The sequence below is a fragment of the Ranitomeya variabilis genome, chromosome 4 (assembly GCF_051348905.1).
Source record: "Ranitomeya variabilis isolate aRanVar5 chromosome 4, aRanVar5.hap1, whole genome shotgun sequence".
Lineage (NCBI taxonomy): Eukaryota > Metazoa > Chordata > Amphibia > Anura > Dendrobatidae > Ranitomeya > Ranitomeya variabilis.
Genome location: NC_135235.1, coordinates 688,227,061 through 688,253,492, shown reverse-complemented (window position 1 = coordinate 688,253,492; position 26,432 = coordinate 688,227,061). Strand labels below are relative to the sequence as shown.

At 41.9% G+C, this 26,432-nt stretch overlaps 2 protein-coding genes across 2 annotated transcripts in view; one reads left to right on the top strand and one right to left on the bottom strand.

The window, feature by feature from the left end:
• The window catches only part of LOC143767648 (uncharacterized), a 140,553-nt gene that overhangs the window by 41,869 nt on the left and 72,252 nt on the right, over positions 1-26,432 (top strand). The gene's annotated exons all lie outside the window — the stretch shown is intronic.
• LOC143767689 (uncharacterized) lies at positions 1,885-18,181 on the bottom strand. Its single transcript, XM_077256174.1, has 7 exons — positions 18,131-18,181; positions 16,030-16,179; positions 15,721-15,900; positions 15,514-15,637; positions 15,333-15,430; positions 15,046-15,136; positions 1,885-3,785 (listed from the first exon to the last, which is right to left on the bottom strand). Exons 2-7 carry the CDS (start codon positions 16,105-16,107, stop codon positions 2,725-2,727), a joined length of 1,632 nt encoding a protein of 543 aa, XP_077112289.1. The 5' UTR covers positions 16,108-16,179; positions 18,131-18,181; the 3' UTR covers positions 1,885-2,724.

The window sequence follows — 26,432 nt, the reverse complement described above, 5'->3', positions numbered from 1 at the left end:
TAAAGGTGACTATAGCAAGTGCCGGGGGCCTGAGCGACGAGAGGCGAGTATGTGATTTTTTTTTTTAATCGCAGCAACAGCATATGGGGCAAATGTCTCTATGGAGCATCTTATGGGGCCATAATCAGCATTTGTGCAGCATTATACGGGGCAAATGTGTCTATGGAGCATCTTATGGGGCCATAATCAGCATTTGCGCAGCATTATATGGGGCAAATGTCTCTATGGAGCATCTTATGGGGCCATAATCAGCATTTGTGCAGCATTATATGGGGCAAATGTCTGTATGGAGCATCTTATGGGGCCATAATCAGCATTTGTGCAGCATTATACGGGGCAAATGTCTGTATGGAGCATCTTATGGGGCCATAATCAGCATTTGTGCAGCATTATATGGGGCAAATGTCTGTATGGAGCATCTTATGGGGCCCATCATAAACTGTATGGAGCATTATATGGGGCTCCCGATCTGGTAATTACCCACAATCTGGTAATAATCATTTTTGCTGCCAGTAATGTATGGTCAGTAAACACCCTCACTTTTTGGGAGGGGGTTGCGTTATTTAATATGTGTAACAGCTCAAAGCTAACTTTGATTTGTGCAAAAGGTGTCTGTTATAAGAAGTTCCTTATACGCAAATAAATATCGAATTCGCTGATTAGAACTTAAGTCTAAGAAAGTAAAAAAACATCAGGGATGAAGTCTGATGAGTAGGTCTATAGCAATGAAATTCTAAGAGATTTCCACATATATACATCTAGATCAGGGAATAATTATTTCAGAATCTCAAACAGAGTTATGGAAAGGAGGGTGAGTGGAGGAAGAGGAAAATTTCTTGTGAAATAAGTCTCAATTGGAGATTAAAGGGAACCAGTCAGAAGATTTTGCCGCTATAAGATGCGGCCACTGCCTTTCAGGGCTTAGCTACAGCATTCTGTAATGCTGTAGATAAGCCCGTGATCCGACCTGCAAGTGAAGAAAAATAAGTTATATTATACTCACCTGGGGGGCGGTCCTGAGCGGCCGCAGGTCCGGGTCCTCTTGTCTTTTTGCGACACCGCTCTCCTGCTTCTTCCTCGCTCCCCGGCATCGCGCTCCTGCGCAGGCATACTTCTCTGCCCTGTTGAGGGCAGAGTAAAGTACTGCAGCATGCAGGCGATGGGAAAGGTCAGAGAAGCCCGGCGCCTGTGCACTGCAGTACTTTACTCTGCCCTCAAGAGGGCAGAAAAGTGAGTCTGCGCAGGAGAACCAATGCCGGGGAGCAAGGGAGAAGCAGGAGGGCGGCATCACAAGAAGATGGGAGGCGCCACACCCGGACCTGCGAAACCCATCGGATCGACCCCTGGTGAGTATAATATAACTTATTTTTCTTCACTTGCAGGTCGGATCGGGGGCCTATATACAGCATTATAGAATGCTGTAGATAAGACCTGAAAGGCAATGGCTGCATCATATAGCGGCAAAATCTGCTGACAGGTTACCATTAAAGAAACTGTAGGGGATAGGGCAGGGTAGAATCTTCTGGTGTCAATTAGGGAGGAGCAAAAAGGGCCTTCACACTTTCGGAATGTGTGAAATGCCATTCAATCTGTGGCCAGTGGCAGGACCCATCTCCCCTGTACAAAGATTTAATTTCATCTAGCTGATGAGCAGGGGGTTGGACCAGATGACCCAGGAGGTCCCTTCAAACTCTACCATTCTATGATTACAGGTAATGAGTACAGAGTAGAAGAGCTTCTTAAAGAAAAACTAACAGGTCTGCAAGAGCCAGAATTCTTGCTGGTTGGTAGGTAATCAAATACTTATTTCATTATTTCATGCAATAAAATGAAATTACATTATTTAGAAAGCATACAATGTGATTTTCAGTTTTTTTATTTTTTAGTTCTGTATTACAGTCGAAGTGTACCTACGATAAAAATTACAGACCTCTCCATTCTTTGTAGGTGGGAAAACTTGCAAAATTGGCAGTGTATCAAATACTTATTTTCCCCACTGTATATAGGTGCTCCCCATCTGAGTTATTTTTGATGGTCAACAAAATATGATTTTCCATTAATTGATTTTTCACACTGGTATGATACTGGCTTCTCTCTTTGTGCTATTTTTGATGTTTAAAGGGTTTTCCCACTACTTGGACAACCCCTTCTCATTCTTCACGTCTGTTGAAATAAAAACAATTATGCAAACCTCTTATACCGGCGCTGTTAGCACATGCATGCTTGGGGTTCACGCAAGGTTCTTACGACATGTGAGCCTTGCACCCAATCAGCGCTAATGACACTGTCCCCACCTTCACACAAATCTAACATCATAAGGAAATCAAATGGCAGACACCGCCCTGGCTTCCTGTTGATGTTCAATACGTCCGAAGGAGGGGACAGTGAAGTCGGCACCGATTGGGCGCAAGGATTGGGTGATGTAACAACCTCATGTCAACTCTGGGAACGAGAGTCCCAACACAGCTTCAATGGGACCAGCACGGGAGCAATGTATGAGTGTTTTTGTTTTAACAAGGCCATACATGGGGAACAATAAAGCATTCTCCTAGTAACGGACAACCTGTTTAAGAAGATACAATTTTCAGTTAAAACATTTCCAACATTCTGAACATGAAAAAGGCTTCTCAGCTGTGTGACTTCTTTGATGTTTATTAAGAGTTAATTTCCACATAATACATTTTCCACATTATGAATATAAAAAAGTAAGAAGAGATGATTTCTTCATAAAACATTTTCCACATTCTGAACAGGAAAAAGGTTTGTCCCCATGTGGGTTCTCTGATGTATATTAAGATGCCCTTTCTGGTTAAAACATTTCCCACATTCTGAACATGAAAATGGCTTCTCACCAGTGTGAATTCTCTGATGTATAACAAGAGAGGATTTATCTATAAAACATTTCCCACATTCTGAACATGAAAATGGCTTCTCCCCAGTGTGAGTTCTCTGATGTATAACAAGAGAGGATTTATCTATAAAACATTTCCCACATTCTGAACATGAAAATGGCTTCTCCCCAGTGTGAATTCTCTGATGGCTGGTAAGACTTGATTTCTGTGTAAAACATTTCCCACATTCTAAACATGAAAAGGGCTTCTCCCCAGTGTGAATTCTCTGATGTGTAACAAGAGTTGATTTATTTGTAAAACATTTCCCACATTCTGAACATGAAAATGGCTTCTTCCCTGTGTGAGTTCTCTGGTGGATATCAAGATGCTGTTTTCGGTTAAAACATTTCCCACATTCTGAACATGAAAATGGCTTCTCCCCTGTGTGGGTTCTCTGGTGGATATCAAGATGCTGTTTTCGGTTAAAACATTTCCCACATTCTGAACATGAAAAAGGCTTCTCCCCTGTGTGAATTTTCTGGTGCTTAACAAAATATGATTTTTGGTTAAAACACTTCCCACACTTGTAACAAGAAAATCTATTCTCCGCTGTGTGCATTTTTTGATATTTAACAAAAAACTTTCCAAGTGGAAAACTATTTCCATTTTCTGAATATAAAAATGGCTTCTTTGCTTTAGGAGCAGTTAGTTTTTTCATGCTTATTTTGTGACTTTGATTTTCCTCAGTAGTTGGTAATGAATCAGAAGACAGGAATGAATCAGAAGACAGGACCTGTTTCAAGGAATCAGATGATTTATCTATGCTATGAAGGAATGATGGTATATCTGGATTAATGGCATTCACTTCAATTGTATCCTGTGGGATTTCAAGATCATCTGATTTAAAAACCGAAGATGTCAGCTGTCCCTCTGATCTCCTGGTACAGTCATCTTCTAAGAATAAAACAAATTATTTTTTAAAAAATATCATTTAAATTTATATTTTTGAACATTTCTACTTAAACTGTTTGTAAAAATGACAATAATCAAAAAAACTGACTGACACATCCACACAGAAAACAGGTGTGAACAGGTGCTTACTAAAAGTAGCCATCTCCATACATAGCCAACAAATAGCGTAGCACTCTGTAGTACTATAGCATGGAAACATGAAATATGAAAACTGAATTGCATTACTGCTCTAGAAAATTAGAAAAATTGAGAAAACTGAGCTCATAAATTGTTCAATTTATGTGTACCCAACATCCACGATACGGCGATTCTCATTGCTGGAAACCTGCGTGTGAATCCTCTCTTAGGCTAAAGCCTACATTTATATGGAAAGGTAGGATCCTGCTGTAATTAAAAACGCCTTAGGCTGAGGGATGGAGCGCTCAGAAAGCCTAAGTATACAAATGTCAAAAGACTGACTGCACATTCAAACAGAATTCCACAACAAATCATACAAAATGAAAAACTTCCCCAAACAACTTGCATGAAGGAAGAGCTCCAACACTAAACTGAAGTTGCACTTATTTATGGTGGACTATTGGAACTACCATGAGTCCTGACCAGAAGAGTAGAGAAAGCATTAGCGCCCCCATTTCAGGAGAGATTGTGCAGTAATCTGAATTCCTTAGGATTGAAAACAATGTAATTTATGACGTGGAGCGATTACATGAAACCAGGGCTCGAGCGATGCCAACACATCTCCTGCAGGCGTGAATAAATGTTTATTACAGCCATCAGCCACGCACAGCTTACAGATATACAGTAGCGTTCAAAATAATAGAAGTCCAGTATGACTAACCAGATTAATCCCTGTCTTTGGTATACCGTATATACTCGAGTATAAGCCGAGATTTTCAGCCCAAAAAAATGGGCTGAACGTGCCCCTCTTGGCTTATACTCGAGTCATGGTCGGAGGGGGGGTCGGCGGGTGAGGGGGGAGCGACGCTTGTCAAATACTCACCTGCTCCCGGCGCTCCTGATGCGGTCCCCGCATGTCCCACGGTGTTCGGCGCGGCAGCTTCCTCACCTCTTCAGCAGTCACGTGGTACCGCTCATTAAAGTTATGAATATGGACTCCACTCCCATAGGTTTGGAGCCGCATATTCATTACTGTAATGAGCGGTACCAGTGACCACTCACTACAGGAAGAAGTTGCCGCTCCCGGGACATGCAGGGACCGCGCCAGGAGCGTGTGAGTATGTCATATTCACCTTTCCGCGTTCCACCGCCGCCTCGTCTTCCGCATCCTCTTCAGTGACTGTTCAGGTCAGAGGGCGCGATGACGTATTAGTGTGCGCGCCACCCTCTGCCTGAACAGTCAGTGCGGAGAGACGGGACGCTGAGGAACAGCGGGCAGTGACGAGAGGGGAGTATGTAATTTTTTTTTTTTTTAGTGCAGCAGCATTACATGTGGCACAATGCTATATGGAGCATCTATGGGGCCATAAAGAACTGCATGGAGCATTATATGGGGCATCTATGGGGCCATAACTGCATGGAGCATTATATGGAGCATCTATGGGGCCATAAAGAACTGCATGGAGCATTATATGGAGCATCTATGGGGCCATAAAGAACTGCATGGAGCATTATATGGAGCATCTATGGGGCCATAAAGAACTGCATGGAGCATTATATGGGGCATCTATGGGGCCATAACTGCATGGAGCATTACAGTGGGGCAAAAAAGTATTTAGTCAGTCAGCAATAGTGCAAGTTCCACCACTTAAAAAGATGAGAGGCGTCTGTAATTTACATCATAGGTAGACCTCAACTATGGGAGACAAACTGAGAAAAAAAATACAGAAAATCACATTGTCTGTTTTTTATCATTTTATTTGCATATTCTGGTGGAAAATAAGTATTTGGTCAGAAACAAAATTTCATCTCAATACTTTGTAATACATCCTTTGTTGGCAATGACAGAGGTCAAACGTTTTCTGTAAGTCTTCACAAGGTTGCCACACACTGTTGTTGGTATGTTGGCCCATTCCTCCATGCAGATCTCCTCTAGAGCAGTGATGTTTTTGGCTTTTCGCTTGGCAACACGGACTTTCAACTCCCTCCAAAGGTTTTCTATAGGGTTGAGATCTGGAGACTGGCTAGGCCACTCCAGGACCTTGAAATGCTTCTTACGAAGCCACTCCTTTGTTGCCCTGGCGGTGTGCTTTGGATCATTGTCATGTTGAAAGACCCAGCCACGTTTCATCTTCAATGCCCTTGCTGATGGAAGAAGGTTTGCACTCAAAATCTCACGATACATGGCCCCATTCATTCTTTCATGTACCCGGATCAGTCGTCCTGGCCCCTTTGAAGATAAAACAGCCCCAAAGCATGATGTTTCCACCACCATGCTTTACAGTAGGTATGGTGTTTGATGGATGCAACTCAGTATTCTTTTTCCTCCAAACACGACAAGTTGTGTTTCTACCAAACAGTTCCAGTTTGGTTTCATCAGACCATAGGACATTCTCCCAAAACTCCTCTGGATCATCCAAATGCTCTCTAGCAAACTTCAGACGGGCCCGGACATGTACTGGCTTAAGCAGTGGGACACGTCTGGCACTGCAGGATCTGAGTCCATGGTGGCGTAGTGTGTTACTTATGGTAGGCCTTGTTACATTGGTCCCAGCTCTCTGCAGTTCATTCACTAGGTCCCCCCGCGTGGTTCTGGGATTTTTGCTCACCATTCTTGTGATCATTCTGACCCCACGGGGTGGGATTTTGCGTGGAGCCCCAGATCGAGGGAGATTATCAGTGGTCTTGAATGTCTTCCATTTTCTAATTATTGCTCCCACTGTTGATTTCTTCACTCCAAGCTGGTTGGCTATTGCAGATTCAGTCTTCCCAGCCTGGTGCAGGGCTACAATTTTGTTTCTGGTGTCCTTTGACAGCTCTTTGGTCTTCACCATAGTGGAGTTTGGAGTCAGACTGTTTGAGGGTGTGCACAGGTGTCTTTTTATACTGATAACAAGTTTAAACAGGTGCCATTACTACAGGTAATGAGGAGAGGAAAGAGGAGACTCTTAAAGAAGAAGTTACAGGTCTGTGAGAGCCAGAAATCTTGATTGTTTGTTTCTGACCAAATACTTATTTTCCACCAGAATTTGCAAATAAAATGATTAAAAAACAGACAATGTGATTTTCTGTATTTTTTTTTTTCCTCAGTTTGTCTCCCATAGTTGAGGTCTACCTATGATGTAAATTACAGACGCCTCTCATCTTTTTAAGTGGTGGAACTTGCACTGTTGCTGACTGACTAAATACTTTTTTGCCCCACTGTATATGGGGCATCTATGGGCCATAATGAACTACATGGTGCATCTATGGGGCCATAAAGAACTGCATGGAGCATTATATGGGGCATCTATGGGGCCATAATGAACTGCATGGAGCATTATATGGGGCTTCTTATGGGGCCATAATGAACTGTATGGAGCATTATATGGGGCTCCTGATTCAATATGGATATTCAAAAACACTTAACATACTGCTGTCTCAATTAATTTTACTTTTATTGGTATCTATTTTTATTTTTGACATTTACCGGTAGTTGCTGCATTTCCCACCCTAGGCTTATACTCGAGTCAATAAGTTTTCCCAGTTTTTTGTTGCAAAATTAGGGGGGGGGGGGTCGGCTTATACTCGGGTCGGCTTATACTCGAGTATATACAGTAAATTATATTATGACACATGTAAAACAATTTACCAGTTGGTGCAGTAGATTTTAAGAAAACTACCAGACTCCGCATTCACAATCTGCAGGTTATTGAGTCTGTGTATTAGAATAATTATTTCAAAGGGGGGTGTTACAATAATAGCAGTGTGGAGTTCAATTAGTGACGTCAATCATTCCGTGAAGAGACAGGTGTGAATCAGGTGGCACTTATTTAAGGGTGAAGCCAGGACATGTTGCACATGAAAAAAAAAGTGCAGACAATGATAGTCTACTCATTCAAAATGATCTCCAATGCTTTAAAATGGAAAGTCAAACCAGATAGACATGGAAGAAAATGGCAGACTACCATTCAGATGGATGGACGAATAGCCAGAATGGAAAAGGCTTAGCCTGTGATCAAAGACAGTCTCAAGTTATCTGTGAGTACTGTGACAGTTAAAAGGCACCTGTGTCAAGCTAATCTCTTAGCAAGAATTCCCCGCAAAGAACTGTAATAAAACGGACACAATTTGCCAAAGAACACATCAACTGGCCAAAAGAGAAATGGAGAAACATTTTGTGGACAATTGAGGATATGGAGTAGCCAACCCAATTTCCGGCCACTAATTCATTAGAACAGTTGTGGGGTGACATTAAAAATACTGTTTCTGAGGCAAAGCCATCAAACGCCCCCCCAAAAAAAATTGCGGGATGTAGTCCAAGCATCCTGGCCTGGAAAAACAGGTGACAGATGCCAGAATTTGGTCGACTCTATGCAACATAGATGTGAAGTTCTAAAGAACGGTGGGTAACAACTAAATATTAGGTTAATGATTCATAGGAATGATAAATCATCATAAAAATAGTACATATGAGATTGTGAAGACAAATACAGACACTGCTGTTTATTAGAACAGCACAATCTTCATTGTTGTTATTTTCAGTAAAGTACCGTATATACTCGAGTATAAGCCGACCCGAGTATAAGCCGACCCCCCTAATTTTGCCACAAAAAACTGGGAAAACTTAATGACGCGAGTATAAGCCTAGGGAGGAAAATGCAGCAGCTATTGGTAAATTTAAAAAATAAAAATAGATACCAATAAAAGTAAAATTAATTGAGACATCAGTAGGTTAAGTGTTTTTGAATATCCATATTGAATCAGGAGCCCCATATAATGCTCCATAAAGTTCATGATGGGCCCCATAAGATGCTCCATACAAAATACGCCCCATATAATGCTCCATACAGTTTATGATGGGCTCCATAAGATGCTCCATATTAAAATATGCCCCATATAATACTGCACAAATGGTGATTATGGCCCCATAAGATGCTCCATACAGACATTTGCCCCATATAATACTGCACAAATGGTGATTATGGCCCCATAAGATGCTCCATACAGATAATTGCCCCATATAATGCTGCACATGGCCCCATAAGATGCTCCATACAGATACTTGCCCCATATAATGCTGCACATGGCCCCATAAGATGCTCCATACAGATATTTGCCCCATATAATGCACATGGCCCCATAAAATGCTCCATACAGATAATTGCCCCATATAATGCACATGGCCCCATAAAATGCTCCATACAGATAATTACCCCATATAATGCTGCACATGGCCCCATAAGATGCTCCATACAGATAATTGCCCCATATAATGCTGCACATGGCCCCATAAGATGCTCCATACAGATGATTGCCCCATATAATGCTGCACATGGCCCCATAAGATGCTCCATACAGATAATTGCCCCATATAATGCACATGGCCCCATAAAATGCTCCATACAGATAATTACCCCATATAATGCACATGGCCCCATAAAATGCTCCATACAGATAATTGCCCCATATAATGCTGCACATGGCCCCATAAGATGCTCCATACAGATAATTGCCCCATATAATGCACATGGCCCCATAAAATGCTCCATACAGATAATTACCCCATATAATGCACATGGCCCCATAAAATGCTCCATACAGATAATTGCCCCATATAATGCTGCACATGGCCCCATAAGATGCTCCATACAGATGATTGCCCCATATAATGCTGCACATGGCACCATAAGATGCTCCGTACAGATAAATGCCCCCATATAATGCTGCACATGGCCCCATAAGATGCTCCATACAGATGCTTGCCCCATATACTGCTGCACATGGCCCCATAAGATGCTCCATACAGATGATTGCCCCATATAATGCTGCACATGGCACCATAAGATGCTCCGTACAGATAATTGCCCCCATATAATGCTGCACATGGCCCCATAAGATGCTCCATACAGACATTTACCCCATATGCTGTTGCTGTGATTAAAAAAATTTAAAATGACATACTCACCTCTCAGGCCCCCGACACTTGCTATATTCACCTGCTCCCCGTTCCACCGTTGTGTCTTCTGCGTCCTCCGCACTGACATTCAGGCAGAGGGCGGCGCGCACTAATCGCATCATCGCGCCCTCTGACCGGAGAGTCACTGCACAGGATGCGGAAGTGGCAGCGGCGCCAACGATGGAACGGGGAGCAGCTGAATATCGCTCATTGCCCCCGTCATACTCACATGCTATAGGCTTGGTCCCTGCATGTGTGACCGCTCACTACAGGAAGAAGCTGTCAGCGCCGGGGAACCAGGGATGTGCAGGGACCGCGCCAGGAGCAGGTAAGTATTATTACACAGCTCCGCTCCCCATCCCCTGTGTACCCCTAGGAATGACTCGAGTATAAACTGAGAGTGGCAATTTCAGCCTAAAAAGTGGGCTGAAAATCTCGGCTTATACTCGAGTATATACAGTAGTTAAAATTTATCTACATTTCTCTTCATATTCTAAATTGGAAACCAGTGTGCAGTGTTCCCAATGCTGGAAATAAAAACTAATATAAAGATTTTGTGCTTAACTCGTGTGTTTGAACGCACTGCTATTATTTTGAACGATACATCAAAGAACAGAAAAACTGCCTAGATTGATGGCAAAGCTTCCAAAATCAGTAAACACATCAAAAATAGGACATTGAAGCGAATAGCCATAAAATAACAAGATTTTATTTGATCAAAATATTAAAAACAATTAGTAAAGTAGAAAATATGAATAATATAAAAATGGGGATGAGACTATACAAAAAGAACCACCAAAGAAAGGTAATGGGTTGCCATGATGTGAAATATAAATAGAGTTACCAATAAAAAAAACATCAGTATTGTAATATTTTAAATGGCAAATAAGTATCACATTAGGGGCTTATTATATTAAAAGGAGAAAGGGTTAAGAGAGCCAAAAAAAATGCTTCTCAAACAGGTATATTAATTAAGCCCAAAGATCAAAAAGGTGGTGTATACCCGATGTCTTCCAAACTGTGTGTATCTATAAGTGAATGATCCACTACAATAATAAAAAGGACTGGAAATTGAAAAAAGCCTTTCAAAAGATTTAAAAGTGTGAGCCTTATTTATCAGAATGGCTGTTAAGAAAATAATACCAAGTGGCCCAATAGTTATATAGTAGCTTAGATAGTGCAGCAGTTCAAATTGAAAGCTAGATTAGGCATATGAGGAAGACATGTCGGGACATTAACTTATGCGGTGGCAGCACCCCGACGCGCGTTTCGCATGTAGCTTTATCTGAGGCGAAATGCGTGTTCACTACGATATACTGGTCACTTAAATAATGCTGGTTTAATCATTGATGGCAGCGGTTTAGTGATGGCGCTTCATCTAAAACCTCTAGCATCTGATTTACCCTCATATGTCAAAGATATGAGCGATGTTCTAAGAAAAATTGAGGGGATACCTCGGGATGATGATATGTGGCTTGTATCCATGGATGTTGAATCGCTATACACATCCATTCAACACCAAGATGGCATTCAGGCGGCTAAAACCTTTTTGACTATGACTAAATATGAACCAGAATTCATTGATTTTCTTCTCACTCTACTCACCTTCGCGTTGGAACATAAGTTCTTCATCTTTAAAGAAACCATTTATTTGCAAAAGCAGGGCACCGCGATGGGTGCGGCTTTTGCATCTTCCTACGCAAACCTATTTTTAGGTATGTGGGAAAGAAACCTCTTTTTTGCCAAACCAGTGGTGCATATTGAGGGGGTCCTGCTCTGGACCCGTTACATAGATGATATTCTGATTATTTGGCAGGGTTCGGAGCAGAACCTCCTTGATTTTGTCAGAATTTTGAAAGATAATGCTCTAAACATCAAACTATCCTGCAAATATAGCAAGACCACCATTGACTTCTTAGACATTCAAATTTCAGGAGGAAAGGGAGGAACTTTAGAAACTGACATCTTCTGCAAAGAAACAGCCATCAATTCTCTACTTCACGCCACATCATCACATCCCAAACCCTTCATAAACGGTATTCCAACAGGACAATTTCTGAGGGCCAAACGAATTTGTTCAAATTAACAAACTTTTCAAAAGCAGGCAAGCTTCCTCTCGACCAGATTCGAAGAACCTCGACCAGATTCGAAGAGAAGTATCAAGAGAGGCCTTAAAAAGGCTGAAAAAGCCAAACGCACCGATCTTCTGCAGTCACATAAAAAAACCACCACCGGATCTACTGTGAGATTCATCTCTACATACAACAGTAAATGGTCTGAAATGAGAGATGCTCTGAAGAAATTTTGGCCCATTCTTGCAACTGATCGTACTCTTATTAAACATTTACCGCATCAACCTTCAATCACCTTCCGCCGATCTCCTAATCTAAAAGACCAACTTGTCCACAGCTACTATCAGGGTGCACATTTAGAAAAAAGTTTTACTTCAAAGGGCCCGAAATGGGGTTTCTACCCTTGCGGTGACTATATCGCCTGCCCCAATATGCTATGTGCAACCAATTTTAAATCCAGTGACAGGAAGAAAACTTTCACCATCACACAGCACATTACATGTAACACCATGGGGGTAGTCTATCTTGCAGCTTGCACATGTCCCAAATTATATGTGGGACTTACATCCAGACCGCTTAAAGTTAGAACAAGAGAACACTACCGGGATATTTTAAATGCACTCGACATAGATGATATGACACTTCTAAAGCCTATACCAAGGCATTTCAAAAAATATCATAACTGCGATGCAAAATTATTATCAGTGATCGGCATTGACAAAGTGTACATTGACACCCGGGGAAGGAATTGGAGAAAAAGATTAGCCCAACTAGAAGCCCAGTGGATCTTTAGGGTGGGCTCAGTCCAACTGTCCGGCCTTAATGAAGTCCTTAGTTTTGCCCCTTTTTTTTAAAGAAAATATATATATTGTTTTAGTATGCTTTTATCACTTTCTCTCTTTGCTGATTTTTTAACATATGTCCCTTTTATTCATTTTAGTATATACAGTATGATGCTTATTTGATGACTTCGCTAAACACTGGTCATTTGGCCACGTTTTTTCCATCTCCCTCCGTGACTTCTGGTGGTGCCACTAACTTCTTCAACTATATTGAGCTACGGTTATCTAGAATATGCTAAGAATAACAATATGGAAACTGCCACTAAAACTATTTCAAGATAAGCTGGACCCTGTATTATTTATATTTTCAAAACAAGCTGGACTTTAACATCACTAATTGTACTTGAATAAGGAATATTTTTTCTTTCCTGTATTTATTAGTTCATTTGTTTGCAGTTTTGTTATTTACATCTATGTGCCTTCTTTCGTTTATCTTATTCATACAATTTATCTGTGTAACAATCTAATTGTTCTTCATGAATATGACAGCACTTCTTCACTTTACTAAAAATGCCTTTTTGCACTAGCAAATTTGCACTTATAACAACAAACCAACACCCCTACACCTTTATTGAATGTTGACTAATGTGTGTTTAACACGTAATTATATATATATTACTATTTTTTTGTGATACTATACATAACTATATTTATATATCATTATTCTTTTACAATTTTTAAATAATACATTTCACCCACTAATCTTTTAATATAACAAACCCAATTGATTTTTTTGTCTGGAACTTAAATTTCCTTTTTATTAGCACTTTTAATAACCTTCACCCTATTATTAGAATGAGCCGTTCTGACCCCTCACACACCTTTTTTTCTTTTCCTTTCCCCTCCTTTCCCTCCTTCCTTCCTTTTCCCCCTCTCCATTCACATCACAGTTCCTTTTCCTCGTTAAGACATATGTCCCACTCCTCGTTAAGACATATGTCCCACTATCATCAGCATAGCTCAATCACCTCATCGGCATCCACTAGCTGGCGCCTGGTCCACCCCCCGCTCTGACGCAACGGGCGGGGGAATGGTCAGGTGTCACATGATGCCGAGCAGTGGCTGCGTCATGTAGCGTCGCCAACGGAAGTGCCGTCACTAAACCACTGCCATCAATTATTAAACCAGCATTATACCAGCATTATTTAAGCGACCAGGATATCGTAGTGAACACGCATTTCCCCTCAGATAAAGCTACATGCGAAACGCGCGTCGGGGTGCCGCCACTGCTTAAGGTGATGTCCCAACATGTCTTCCTCATATGCCTAATCTAACTTTCAATTTGAACTGCTACACTATCTAAGCTACTATATAACTATTGGGCCACTTGGTCTTACTTTCTTAGCAGCCATTCTGATAAATAAGGCTCACACTTCTAAATCTTTTGAAAGGATTTTTTCATTTTCCAGTCCTTTTAATTATTGTAGTGGATCATTCACTTATAGATACACACAGCTTGGAAGCCATCGGGTATATCTGACAACCATCTTTTTGATCTTTGGGCTTAATTAATATACCTGTTTGAGAAGCATTTTTTTTGGCTCTCTTAACCCTTTCTCCTTTTAATATAATAAGCCCCTAATGTGATACTTATTTGCCATTTAAAATATTACAATACTGATGTTTTTTATTGGTAACTCTATTTATATTTAACATCATGGCAACACAACAAACAACCTTTCTTTGGTGGTTCTTTTTGTACAGTCTCATCACCATTTTTATATCATTCATATTTTCTACTTTACTAATTGTTTTTAATATTTTGAGAAAATAAAATATTTTAATTTTATGGCTATTCGCTTCAAAGTCCTATTTTTGATGTGTATTATTTTGAACGCTACGTTATCATGACACAGGTGTAATGCTTTTTTAGAGAGAAGGTAGATTCATTCAATAAGGTAACAGGGTTCTAGGAAGCCAAAATCATCATTACCCTCCGCTTTTTCTTAGAGGCCAATCATAATATTTTTCTTCAAGTGATTTTCTAACTTGTCAGCACATTCTACGTACACTGTAACTTGGCTTTGCAGTTTACAGATCTGGGCAGGTAACGTCAGCATCTTCTAATTTAGCTAGGCGAACCTTTCATGTTATAAACTGTATAGAAAAGGGTTTTCAATACCCAAAGTAATTTGAACAGTTTTGGGTGGGGGAGAATGTTGTGGTCTAGCTACAAAATTGTGAAACGGCAGGACTACACCACCGATAAAGTAGCCACAGCCGATGACTGAGAAGAATCTGTGACTTCTCTGCATTTAGTGGTTACTACTAACCTGGGTAGTCATATGTAGGAATCTCCTCTTTACACCGCTCATCACCCCTCACATATGTCTCTGTAGTATTAATATGGGTCAGATCTTCACCCTGAAACAAATATTGTAAGTCACAGACAGATGGAGAAGTCACATCTATGATCAGCTCTAATCCTGCCATCTCCACCGATCTCATTACACAAGTATAAAACATATAATACTGGGGGATAAAACAAGACTGAGCACAAGACCTTCACAGTCGTGTACACATCATAGGGGAGATCTCATGACACCTTCTCTCCATCTACCTGATGATCCTGAGGAACAGTGGGATCTTCTTGTTTACAGTCCTGTGGAAGAAGAGGACGGGGACATCTCTCTGGTGTTGTCCTCATAATGGATAGATCTGGGGGTAACACATACAGGGACTGAATTTATTCTTTACATACAGATAATTATAGGCCGTGTGTATTTAGTCCTGTCTATTACCTGGTGATGTGAGGGGCTGGGGAACCTCCATCATGACGTCCTTGTACAGATCTTTGTGCCCTTCTAAATACTCCCACTCCTCCATGGAGAAATAGACAGCGACATCCTGACACCTTATAGGAACCTGACACATACAATGATACCGTCATCCCCCCGATCCCTTCATAGCATTACTGTATAATGTCCCAGCATTCCCAGCAGTGTCACCTCTCCAGTCAGCAGCTCAATCATCTTGTAGGTGAGTTCTAGGATCTTCTGGACATTGATGTCTTCATGTATCAGGGGGTGAGGTGGAGACCCTGTGACTGGGCTCAGGGGTCTTCCCCATCCCTCAGACACAGGGTCCTGACAGCACTCACTAGAGGTCTTCTTCAATACTGTGTAATCCTGGTTATGGAGAGACACATTAATAAATCTCACTACAGACATTTCCAGAGTCCTCACCTCTCCAGTTCTGTCCATCTGTTATTCCCATAGATAAGAATGATGTAATGTGACGTCATCAGAATCTCTCACCTCTCCAGTAAGCCGGAAGAGGATCTCTAGGGTGAGGTCTAATATCCTCTCCACCATCTTGTCTCTGTCCATATTCATCCTTGATGGGTAAATCAGAAAAATTCTCTTATATAGAAGATCTTCACTGAGAGGATCCGATATTGTAGAGACCTGAATGAGAAGATGAGCCGATGTAACATCATAAAAATCCTGTGTAATAATACAATTAATGGAGATAATAAGGGAAACATATGAGGAGATTTATTATTTTACAGTATTTAGTTTTCTTCTTTACATCTAGTAATAAAACCTATATAGCAGCTGAATATGTTCCTCATACACTCATTTTCCATAACTCTAATTCTCGTCTCGTTTAGGCTAGTTTCACATTTGCGTTTAAAAACGCAGAGTTTAAAACGCAAACGCAGGTGGTGAAAAAAACGCATGTAAACGAGTGCAAATGCTGCGTTTTTTAGACGCATGCGTTTTCTCATGCGGTAAAAAAAGTGGCGTTTTGACGCGTTTACATGCGTTTTTTCCTGCGTTTGCGTTTTTGAAACGCATGCTGAGAAGTGTGTGACAGCTGCCAATCATCAAAATCATCTAGAAAACCCACTATAAATAGAAATAGCTAGGGTTGGGGTTAGGGTTAGGGTTAGGATCCCTAGGGTTAGGGTTAGGGGTAGGGTTTGGATCCCTCTATCACCTTGATGGTGGGGGGTGGCTTATCAGTGTGTATTCTTGTTTTTTTCTATTGAAACGCATGAGTTTAAAACGCAACCAAACGCATGTGCTTAAAAACGCATGCGTTTACATAGACAGCAATACGTTTTTTTGCGACAAAAAAACGCATGCTTTTTTTGCGGCAAAAAAAACGCCTCTAGAAATTACTACATGTTGCATTTGTGCAACAAAACGCAAGCATAGAAAAGACGCATGCGTCGTCAAACGCGGCAAAACGCATACATTTTTAATGTTATAGGAAAAAAATGCATGCGTTTTTTTGCGCTAAAACGCAGCGGCAAAATACGCAAATGTGAAACCAGCCTTACCGACCCTGGAATCGGCATTAGCAATACTGCAGGAGATATTCATTACACGGGACAGGAGAAATAACTACTTCATGATGAGGACGACATCTTCATCTTCTACTACGGCTCTAGAAACATATTTGTCCAGAGTCCGTCACTGACTCCATCCCCACCGGCCTCTATATGAAGGTTTCCCGTCTTCCCCGCACTGTAATGTTCTATCACATTAGATCTCAGGTCTGATTCACACACAGAAGTTTGAGGCTTTTATAAAAGGTTTTTTGTTTCCACAAACACATTTTTTTTTCCTCTGGATATTATCAGGTTTATTTTTAGCATTTTCTTGTAGGCTTCCAAATATTACATGAAAAACACTCCCAAAAAGATTTGGGATGGCGGCACTGGGGGAACATTATACTGTGTGGAGGCCCCGTACTATGAGAGTAATACATGCTTCCTTGGTTCCCGTCTTTGGCTACGTTCACATTTGCGGTCAGCGCCGCAGCGTCGGGCGCCGCAGCGGCGCCGCATGCGTCATGCGCCCCTATACTTAACATGGGGGCGCATGGACATGCGTTGTGCTGCGTTTGGCGCCGCATGGCCGCAAGCGTTGGACGCAAGAAACGCTTCAAGTTGCATTTTTTTTGCGTCCAACTTGCGGGCAAAAACGACGCATGCGGCGCAAAACGCAGCGTTTTAGCGTGCGTTTTGCCGCGTTTTTGTTTGCGTTGTGCGCTGCGGCGCCGACGCTGCGGCGCACAACGCAAATGTGAACGTAGCCTTTCATAGTTGGGTCGTTTGTATCTATCAGCGGAAAAGGAACAAAACCATTGTGATTCTTATAAGGAGACAACACAAACCCCCTAAATATAACATTTTATAACAACCCCACAATCTGTGACTCTTCAGGGTAAATCGCTCTCTCCCCATTGGATTAGAGCTGATACTATGGAGCTAAAGTGACTAAACAGACTTTCTGTCACCTCCATAAAGGGGCACTTTTCCGTGTTTGTCAGAACTGTCAGAGGATTATTAGAGGGGATAGTTTCCCCCCAATTAGAAGGGACACCTGTGGATATTGGGGTCTTTACCTGCTACAGTTCTGGTGTGGACCCTCCACCTGCAGAGCCGCACTTCACATATATGGCTGCTCTGTGCACACAGGACCTGTGATGAGGTCACAGGAGGGGAGGAGTCAGGGGTCACATGATCAGGGGCCTCAGTGTATGCAGGACTCTGCTGTGCTGGTTGTCATGGTGCTGGACGAGGGGAAGTTTATGTGTGGGGTCAGGAGGGGTTTACAGTGTGGATGTCGCAGAGCCGTGTGTACGAGGTGTACGGAGCGGAGCCGTGTGTGGCGAAACCCAAGTCGGCTAAAGGCCCAGGTCCTTCTGTGCACTGGGATTTAGCTTTCTCACACAGTCGGCTATTTCCCAGTCGGCAGAGGGACCTGGTCCTTTAGTGACTTGGATTTCGCCTGCTCTATATAAGAATGCTAAATCCCAGCAGATAGAAGGACCCTTATTGTATATAGATAGATATGAATCCTGTCATGTGATTTTTTGCAGTAATATTGAGCTGCAGACTAGATATGACATCTGATTACACATTTATTTATATGTGACAATTATACACACGAATTTTCCCCTTAATCCCAGTGTGTACAATATTCTGCGCCAATCTCATCCTCGTCCCGTTTTATTTACTGGTGATCATTTTTGTAGATCACACAACCACAGATTTTTTTTCCATGCATGCACCTAGGAGTGTTTTAACCCTCGGGCGATTTTTTTTTTTTTAAATTTTTTCCTTCCCATAACTTTTTTTATTTTTCCATCCACATCGCCATTGGGATTTTTTTGTTATTTTGGCGGGACGTTCTTATTGATACCATTTTGGCGCGGATACCATGTTTTGATCACCTCTTATTTCATTTTATTGCAATGTTGTGGTGACCAAAAAAAAGTAATTATGGCATTTCTAGTTTTTTTCTCGTTATGCCGTTTACCGATCAGATTATTTTAGATTTTGATTGGTCAGACCTTTCTGATCACGTCAATTCCAAATTTGTGTATTTTTTTTTTAATGGAGCAAAAGCGATATTTTTTTTGTTATATTTTTATGATATATGATGTAACTGCATCATGCGTTGTGAAGGGGTCAATACTATAATTATTGGCCAAATGGACCTGGTCCTTCTGCCGACTTGGATTTAGCCTGCTCTCTGTGAGAAAGCTAAATCCTGGTTGGCTAAAGGACCAGGTCCATGTAAGTGTTTTAATACTAGATCTAGCAGGCTAAAGGACCAGGTCCTTCTGCCAACTTGGATCTTGGCTGCTGTATAGGAATATTCTCTGTAGGACTAGGTTTGAAAGTGTTGAAAGTCAATTATTTTTTTGCACATAGCCTTAGTGATGTGTAAGACAACCATCTGATCTTTTTCATTCTCCACCAGTTTGAGCGCTATGTCTCCTCTGCTGTCCGGTTCTCTGTTGTTTGGCTTAAGCTGTGACGTCACTTCAGCAGCGCTGCAGCCAATCATAGATCTCAGTGGTTCATCTGATGTTGCTGGAATGAGTTGCTGAGGTCAGTGCCTTATGCCGCTGTTTAACTGTTTTTAAACCTGCAGCCAAACAACATGTCTCGATGTCTTGATGAAGACACAATTCTGGATCCATGGAGTGTTAATAAGGTCTTATTTTTTTGTCTTACACATGTGTAAACTGTGTCAACACCTTTACATTAAAGGTATTCTTTGTATATACTGTATATATATATTTTTTTTTCAGCTCACTCTTACAATCTTTGCTGTAGTGGTGATTTTATCAGATTCATCTATCCACAAACATTATAATGGTTTGAACCCCGATGTACATGCAGCCATAATCATGACATAAGTCATATATGTCTGACCACAGCTGGGAAAGTATTTTGTTCAGTGTAATAGGGTGTTCATTCCATACTAAGTTGAGGAGCCCATTGAACACTAATCAGTACTGTTGTTCCAGTCCGGGTAATCAAATTAATATCTAAGGATGTCAGCTAAGAATCAGTTCTCCTGTCCATCACATTACTGACCTGACCACTGGGACAGTTCTTACAAGTCGCCTAGCAGAAACGTTACATTTATTTATTTTCAATCTTTAGCTTTCCACCTTTAGTAGATTTGCTTCTTTCCCATTTTCAAGTGTCGTCTCTTGGTTTTGTGCCAGCTCCTCAACCCACTCATCATTCTGACGATCATGTTCTGTTCATGCTTACCATGATCATCTCTCAGTCCATTACCCCTAATCCCCAAGATATCCTTTGTTTTTCTTGTTATTTTTCTTTCAATTCATTTTACTCCTCTGTAGTATAGAACATACAGTAGGTATCAAAAGCTCGAACATCTAAAGTTAGCTCGTCAGTAGGTCTTACACCCCAAAGTAACATCATCACAGCATTAGCATCATTACCAGAGTGGCAGAAGGGGTGCTTTCCCCTCATTCGGTCGGCCCACTCGCAGCTTCCACCATTCTTAAATATATACAGTGAAGCGCTGCGGTAGAGGAGGGAGACATGGTATCCCTCCAATACTTCTCTCCATTCTGTAGGCCCAAGGTGGCTTTAGTCCTACAGAACAGCAGGGGGCGCACTGGATGGGCCCCAGTCTGCATTATCACCAGTAGGAGCAGTCAGTGATCTCTCTGAACAGGTGCTGAATAGAACAGACAGGCAGTTAGCAATTTCCTGTGTCAAGGCCTCGGATACTTACCTGCCTTCTTCTATCCCTCTGTGCGCTCCCGACTCAGGCCCTCGTGCTCCTCCGGATCTCGGCGCGTCGTCACCTCGCACATGCGCAGTCGTGCCTCCTCTGCCGCTGGGTTCCCTGGGAGGTCGCGACCTGGTGGCTCCTCCCCAATATGGCGGTGCCCATCGGGTATTTCTTCCCGGCGTCTTCCTAGGTAAGACGCCTGTGCTTCTTAGGGAATTCGTTGCATTTCTTGCTAAGCGCCTTCTTTATCCTCAGGCCCCTTTGTGTCTCTGCCGTGCCTGCCCAGAGTCTCTGTCATACCAGTCCTGTGTCTCTGTCGTGCTTGCCTGGTGTCTCAGCCGCACCAGTCCTGTGTCTCTGCTGTGCCTGTCCTGTGTTTCTGCGGTGCCACTCCTGTGTCTCAGCCGCACCAGTCCTGTGTCTCTGCTGTGCCTGTCCTGTGTTTCTGCGGTGCCACTACTGTGTCTCAACTGTACCAGTCAGGCATCAAGTCTTGTCTTCCAGTTCTCCCAGCTTCTGTCCGTTACCTTCAGTCCTCGGTCTCTTTTTCTCTCCTCCTTGTAGTCACCCCTTTGGCTCTAGCAGTTGTGTCTCCATCCCCCTAGGGCCTGTTCCTAACGCTCCCTGTATAGGGGGTGGTTCCATATGGTCCACTCGCCCTCGGGGGCTCTAGAGCCATGACCTAGAAGGTCCAATCTCAGGTTCTTTCTGAATCCTAATATCCTGCCAGTTATTTCTGAGGAAAATAGTAAAATAAAATTAAAAAGTAAAGTTGAACACTTTTAAGTGGGTACTTAAGAAGCATTACTTTTATAGAGTCAGTCAGGGTATTGTGACTGTGAAAATACTTTAATTTCTAGAGGGCAAAATGTGGGCATTCTTTCTAGGGCATTTGCACAGGGCATTAATATATTCTATAGGTCAATTTTACCATCTAGAGAGCACACAGGAGGCATTTACTTTGTAACTGGCAGTGATCACCATTATTATGTGGGGGATACAGTGGTGCGTATTATTATGTGGGGCAGTAAGCGGAGCACTGTTTTTGTGCCATACAGCAGGTGCAGTGATGAGGCAACATACAGCAGCAGCGGCTCAGTATTAGGGTACCAGGTGCAGTAATAGGGACACATACGGCAGCAGCGGCTCAGTATTGGGGTATCAGGGGCAGTAATAGGGACACATACGGCAGCAGCGGCTCAGTATTGGGGTATTAGGTGCAGTAATAGGGACACATACGGCAGCAGTGGCTCAGTATTGGGGTATCAGGTGCAGTAATAGGGACACATACGGCAGCAGTGGCTCAGTATCGGGGTATCAGGTGCAGTAATAGGGACACATACGGCAGCAGCGGCTCAGTATTGGGGTATCAGGTGCAGTAAAAGGGTCACATACGGCAGCAGCGGCTCAGTATTGAGGTATCAGGTGCAGTAATAAGGACACATATGGCAGCAGAGGCTCAGTATTGGGGTATCAGGTGCAGTAATAGGGTCACATATGGCAGCAGCGGCTCAGTATTGGGGTATCAGGTGCAGTAATAGGGACAAATATGGCAGCAGCGGCTCAGTATTGGGATATCAGGGGCAGTAATAGGGTCACATATGGCAGCAGTGGCTCAGTATTGGGGTATCAGGGGCAGTAATAGGGACACATACGACAGCACTGGCTCAGTATTGGGGTATCAGGGGCAGTAATAGGGACACATACGGCAGCAGCGGCTCAGTATTGGGGTATCAGGGGCAGTAATAGGGACACATACGGCAGCAGCGGCTCAGTATTGGGGTTTCAGGTGCAGTAATTGGGTCACATATGGCAGCAGCGGCTCAGTATTGGGGTATCAGGTGCAGTAATAGGGACACATACGGCAGCAGCGGCTCAGTATTGGGGTATCAGGTGCAGTAATAGGGACACATACGGCAGCAGCGGCTCAGTATTGGGGTATCAGGTGCAGTAATAGGGACACATACGGCAGCAGCGGCTCAGTATTGGGGTATCAGGTGCAGTAATAGGGTCACATACGGCAGCAGTGGCTCAGTATTGGGGTATCAGGTGCAGTAATAGGGACACATACGGCAGCAGCGGCTCAGTATTGGGGTATCAGGTGCAGTAGTAGGATCACATACGGCAGCAGCGTCTCAGTATTGGGGTATCAGCAGGATGAGACATTTGTGCAGTTTGGGAATAGATGGGGATGGGGCCTGAAATGTGAGGAGTCAAATGTGTCTTTGTTGTAATCTCTGCAGATGAGTCGTGACTGGAAAACATCATGTCGGTCTGGGCCAGATGGAAAAGCGAATGACTCCCATTAGAAAGAACATCAGCTGTAAGTTACTATCTACAACTGCTTCTATTTTCATTAAATCCTGTTTTTTACATTACTAGCTTTGTCTGTTCACAAAAATTTGGAAAAAGCGTATGTGTTAATATAGCCTAAGAAAGCTGGGATACCCAAGCAGATGTGAACATGAATGATATACTGTATATATATTTATTAAATAACTTAATTTAAGGTTCAAATATTTATTTAAATAACTTGGTTCAATAATACAATTATAAAAAGTAGTTACTTTAAAACTTTACATTAAACTTGACCATGTGAAATACTGTAGTCTGACAAATGACACTAATACAAAATGAAACTAATTTTTACGTTTTACATTAAAAAAAAAAAACAATTTGGTAGCAGCTCGTTTCTCCTTTGCTGATATTCCTGCATATGAAAAGTGAAGCCACATTTTGCAGTTGTCACACTGTATCACCCCCTCTGAAGTAAACATGTGACAGATGCAGTACAATGCGAGACATTTTTTTTTTTACTTGTGACTTGTTTTCCGAGGCAGAGTTGTAGATTTTGCCGATCCAAGCACTCCACCAAACGCTCTCTCATTTTGTTTTGAATGAGAAACATTTTCGTGGGGTCAATGTTATTGGCTAAAGCCAAACAATTTGCTATTCCAAAAAGACCACAATCACTTGGACCGTCCTATTTTTGTGCACAAACATAACTGTCAAAACCTTATGACCACACAGTTTTACTATTTGTTTGCGAAGAATCTCTGCAATTCCTCAAAATGGAAGCGAGTCATAGATTGTAACTTTGGTCCCACACGCTTCAGATACAATCCGGTGTGCACCTAAGTGATGAATATGAAGCATGTGCTCCACTACGGGAACATCTACGCTGCTGCTGTGTGATAGGATCAATGTGTCTAAGAAACCACCAATAGTTGGATGCGGTTTTGATATTAAGTACTGGCATACTTTAATCAAGTTATCATGCAACCAACTGCAATCACAGACCTCACGTCTGTCTTGGTGGGACAGTATAATCCCCAGATTTATACACGGTTTATATTTCCATAAATTTTGGATCGGATGCAGTTGTATTATCCAAAATGACACATTTTTGGGCCTCGGCTTGCTGTCCAAATCTCTTTGACCCTGGTAGCTTGGGTTCTCCATATTTTCTTCATCTCTATTCTGTTTTTTTTGGCGACTGAATCTCTTCACCATTCTCAATTAATTCTGTAAGTTGGTCATGTTGCTCAATTAAATGTATATGGTCTATAACCTCTCTAAAGGTTTGGACAGATTTTAATTTTGTGTTTTTTTTTAGTTCTTTGGCGAAGGGGTAAGGGATGTGGTTTTTTGGATTGACCCAAACAGGCATTTGTGGTCAATGTCATCGTATTCTGTGTTTTGAAGTTTACTATGTGAAAAAAAGCAGTCCTAGTCTAAGACAAGTGATGCATTTTCAGTGTATAGTGGGTTCTTCTTTTCCCACAGTAATAAACGCAAAATCACACACGTGTTTGCATGGCCATAGATATTTTTTCCAATTTTTTCCAAGGGAGCTTCACCCCCTAAGATCACTGTATGCTTTTTTCCAAAAGAGATTCACTTTCGAAATCAAATTTGCCAGTCTTCTTATTTAATGAAGTGACATTTTCTTCAGTTAGGTCGCTTGTCCACCTCCTCAGAATGTGTTTAACAAAATCTCTGGGCCTGTTTTTTTGGAATGGCGGCAGGTCCTCCCGAAATTTTCTGTAATGTTCTGACCCATGAACATTTACTTGTATGTACCTGACAAGAAAGAAGATATTATTAGAATAATTCAGAGTAAAACTTTAACCCCTTCATGACCCAGCCTATTTTGACCTTAAGGACCTGACCATTTTTTACAATTCTGACCAGTGTCCCTTTATGAGGTAATAACTCAGGAACGCTTCAACTGATCCTAATGATTCTGAGATTGTTTTTTTCGTGACATATTGAGCTTCACATTAGTGGTAAATTTAGGTTGATAATTTTTGCGTTTGTTTGTGGAAAAAAATGGAAATTTTGGCAAAAATTTGGCAATTTTCCAATTTTGAATTTTTATTCTGTTAAACCAGAGAGTTATGTGACACAAAATAGTTAATAAATAACATTACCCACATGTCTACTTTACATCAGCACAATTTTTGAAACAAATTTTTTTTTTTATAGAAAGTTATAAGGGTTAAAATTTGACCAGCGATTTCTCATTTTTACAACAAAATTTACAAAACCATTTTTTTAGAGACCACTTCACATTTGAAGTCAGTTTGAGGGGTCTATATGGCTCAAAATACCCAAAAGTGACACCCTTCTAAAAACTGCACCCCTAAAGGTGCTCAAAACCACATTCAAAAAGTTTATTAACCGTTCAGGTGTTTCACAGCAGCAGAAGCAACATGGAAGGAAAAAATGAACTTTTAACTTTTTTTGTCACAAAAATGATCTTTTAGCAACAATTTTTTTTATTTTCCCAAGGGTAAAAAGAGAAACTGGACCCTGAAAGTTGTTGTCCAATTTGTCCTCAGTACGCTGAAACCCCATATGTGGGGGGAAACTACTGTTTGGGCGCATGACAGGGCTTGGAAGGGAAGGAGCGCCATTTGACTTTTTGAATGAAAAATTTACTCCAATCTTTAGCGGACACCATGTCGCGTTTGGAAACCCCCTGTGTGCCTAAAGATTGGACCTCCCCACAAGTGACCCCGTTTTGGAAACTGGACCCCGCAAGGAACTTATCTAGATGCATAGTGAGCACTTTGAACCCCCAGATGCTTCACAAATTGATCTGTAAAAATGAAAAAGTACTTTTTTTCACAAAACAATTCTTTTAGCCTCAGTTTTTTCATTTTCATATGGGCAACAGGATAACATGGATCCTAAAATTTGTTTGGCAATTTCTCCTGGGTACACGATACCTCACATGTGGGGGTAAACCACTGTTTGGGCGCACAGCAAGGCTCAGAAGGGAAGGAGCACCATGTCGCATGTGGAGAGCCCCTGTGTTATGACCCCAATGGCGAGGGTCTCAGAGATATCAGCAAGTCTGCAAAGTACAAAAATCCAGCTCATAGGGCAGTGGTAACTGGGTTGACCATATATCTACTCCTAACGCCAACCCTAGAAGTAGCCGGGGAACATGCCTACGTTGGTCGCTAGATGTCTCGCGCCAGCCGGAGAGCTAACTACCCCTAGAAGAGGAAAACAAAGACCTCTCTTGCCTCCAGAGAAAGGACCCCAAAAGTAGGATACAAGCCCCCCACAAATAATAACGGTGAGGTAAGAGGAAATGACAAACACAGAGATGAACTAGGTTTAGCACA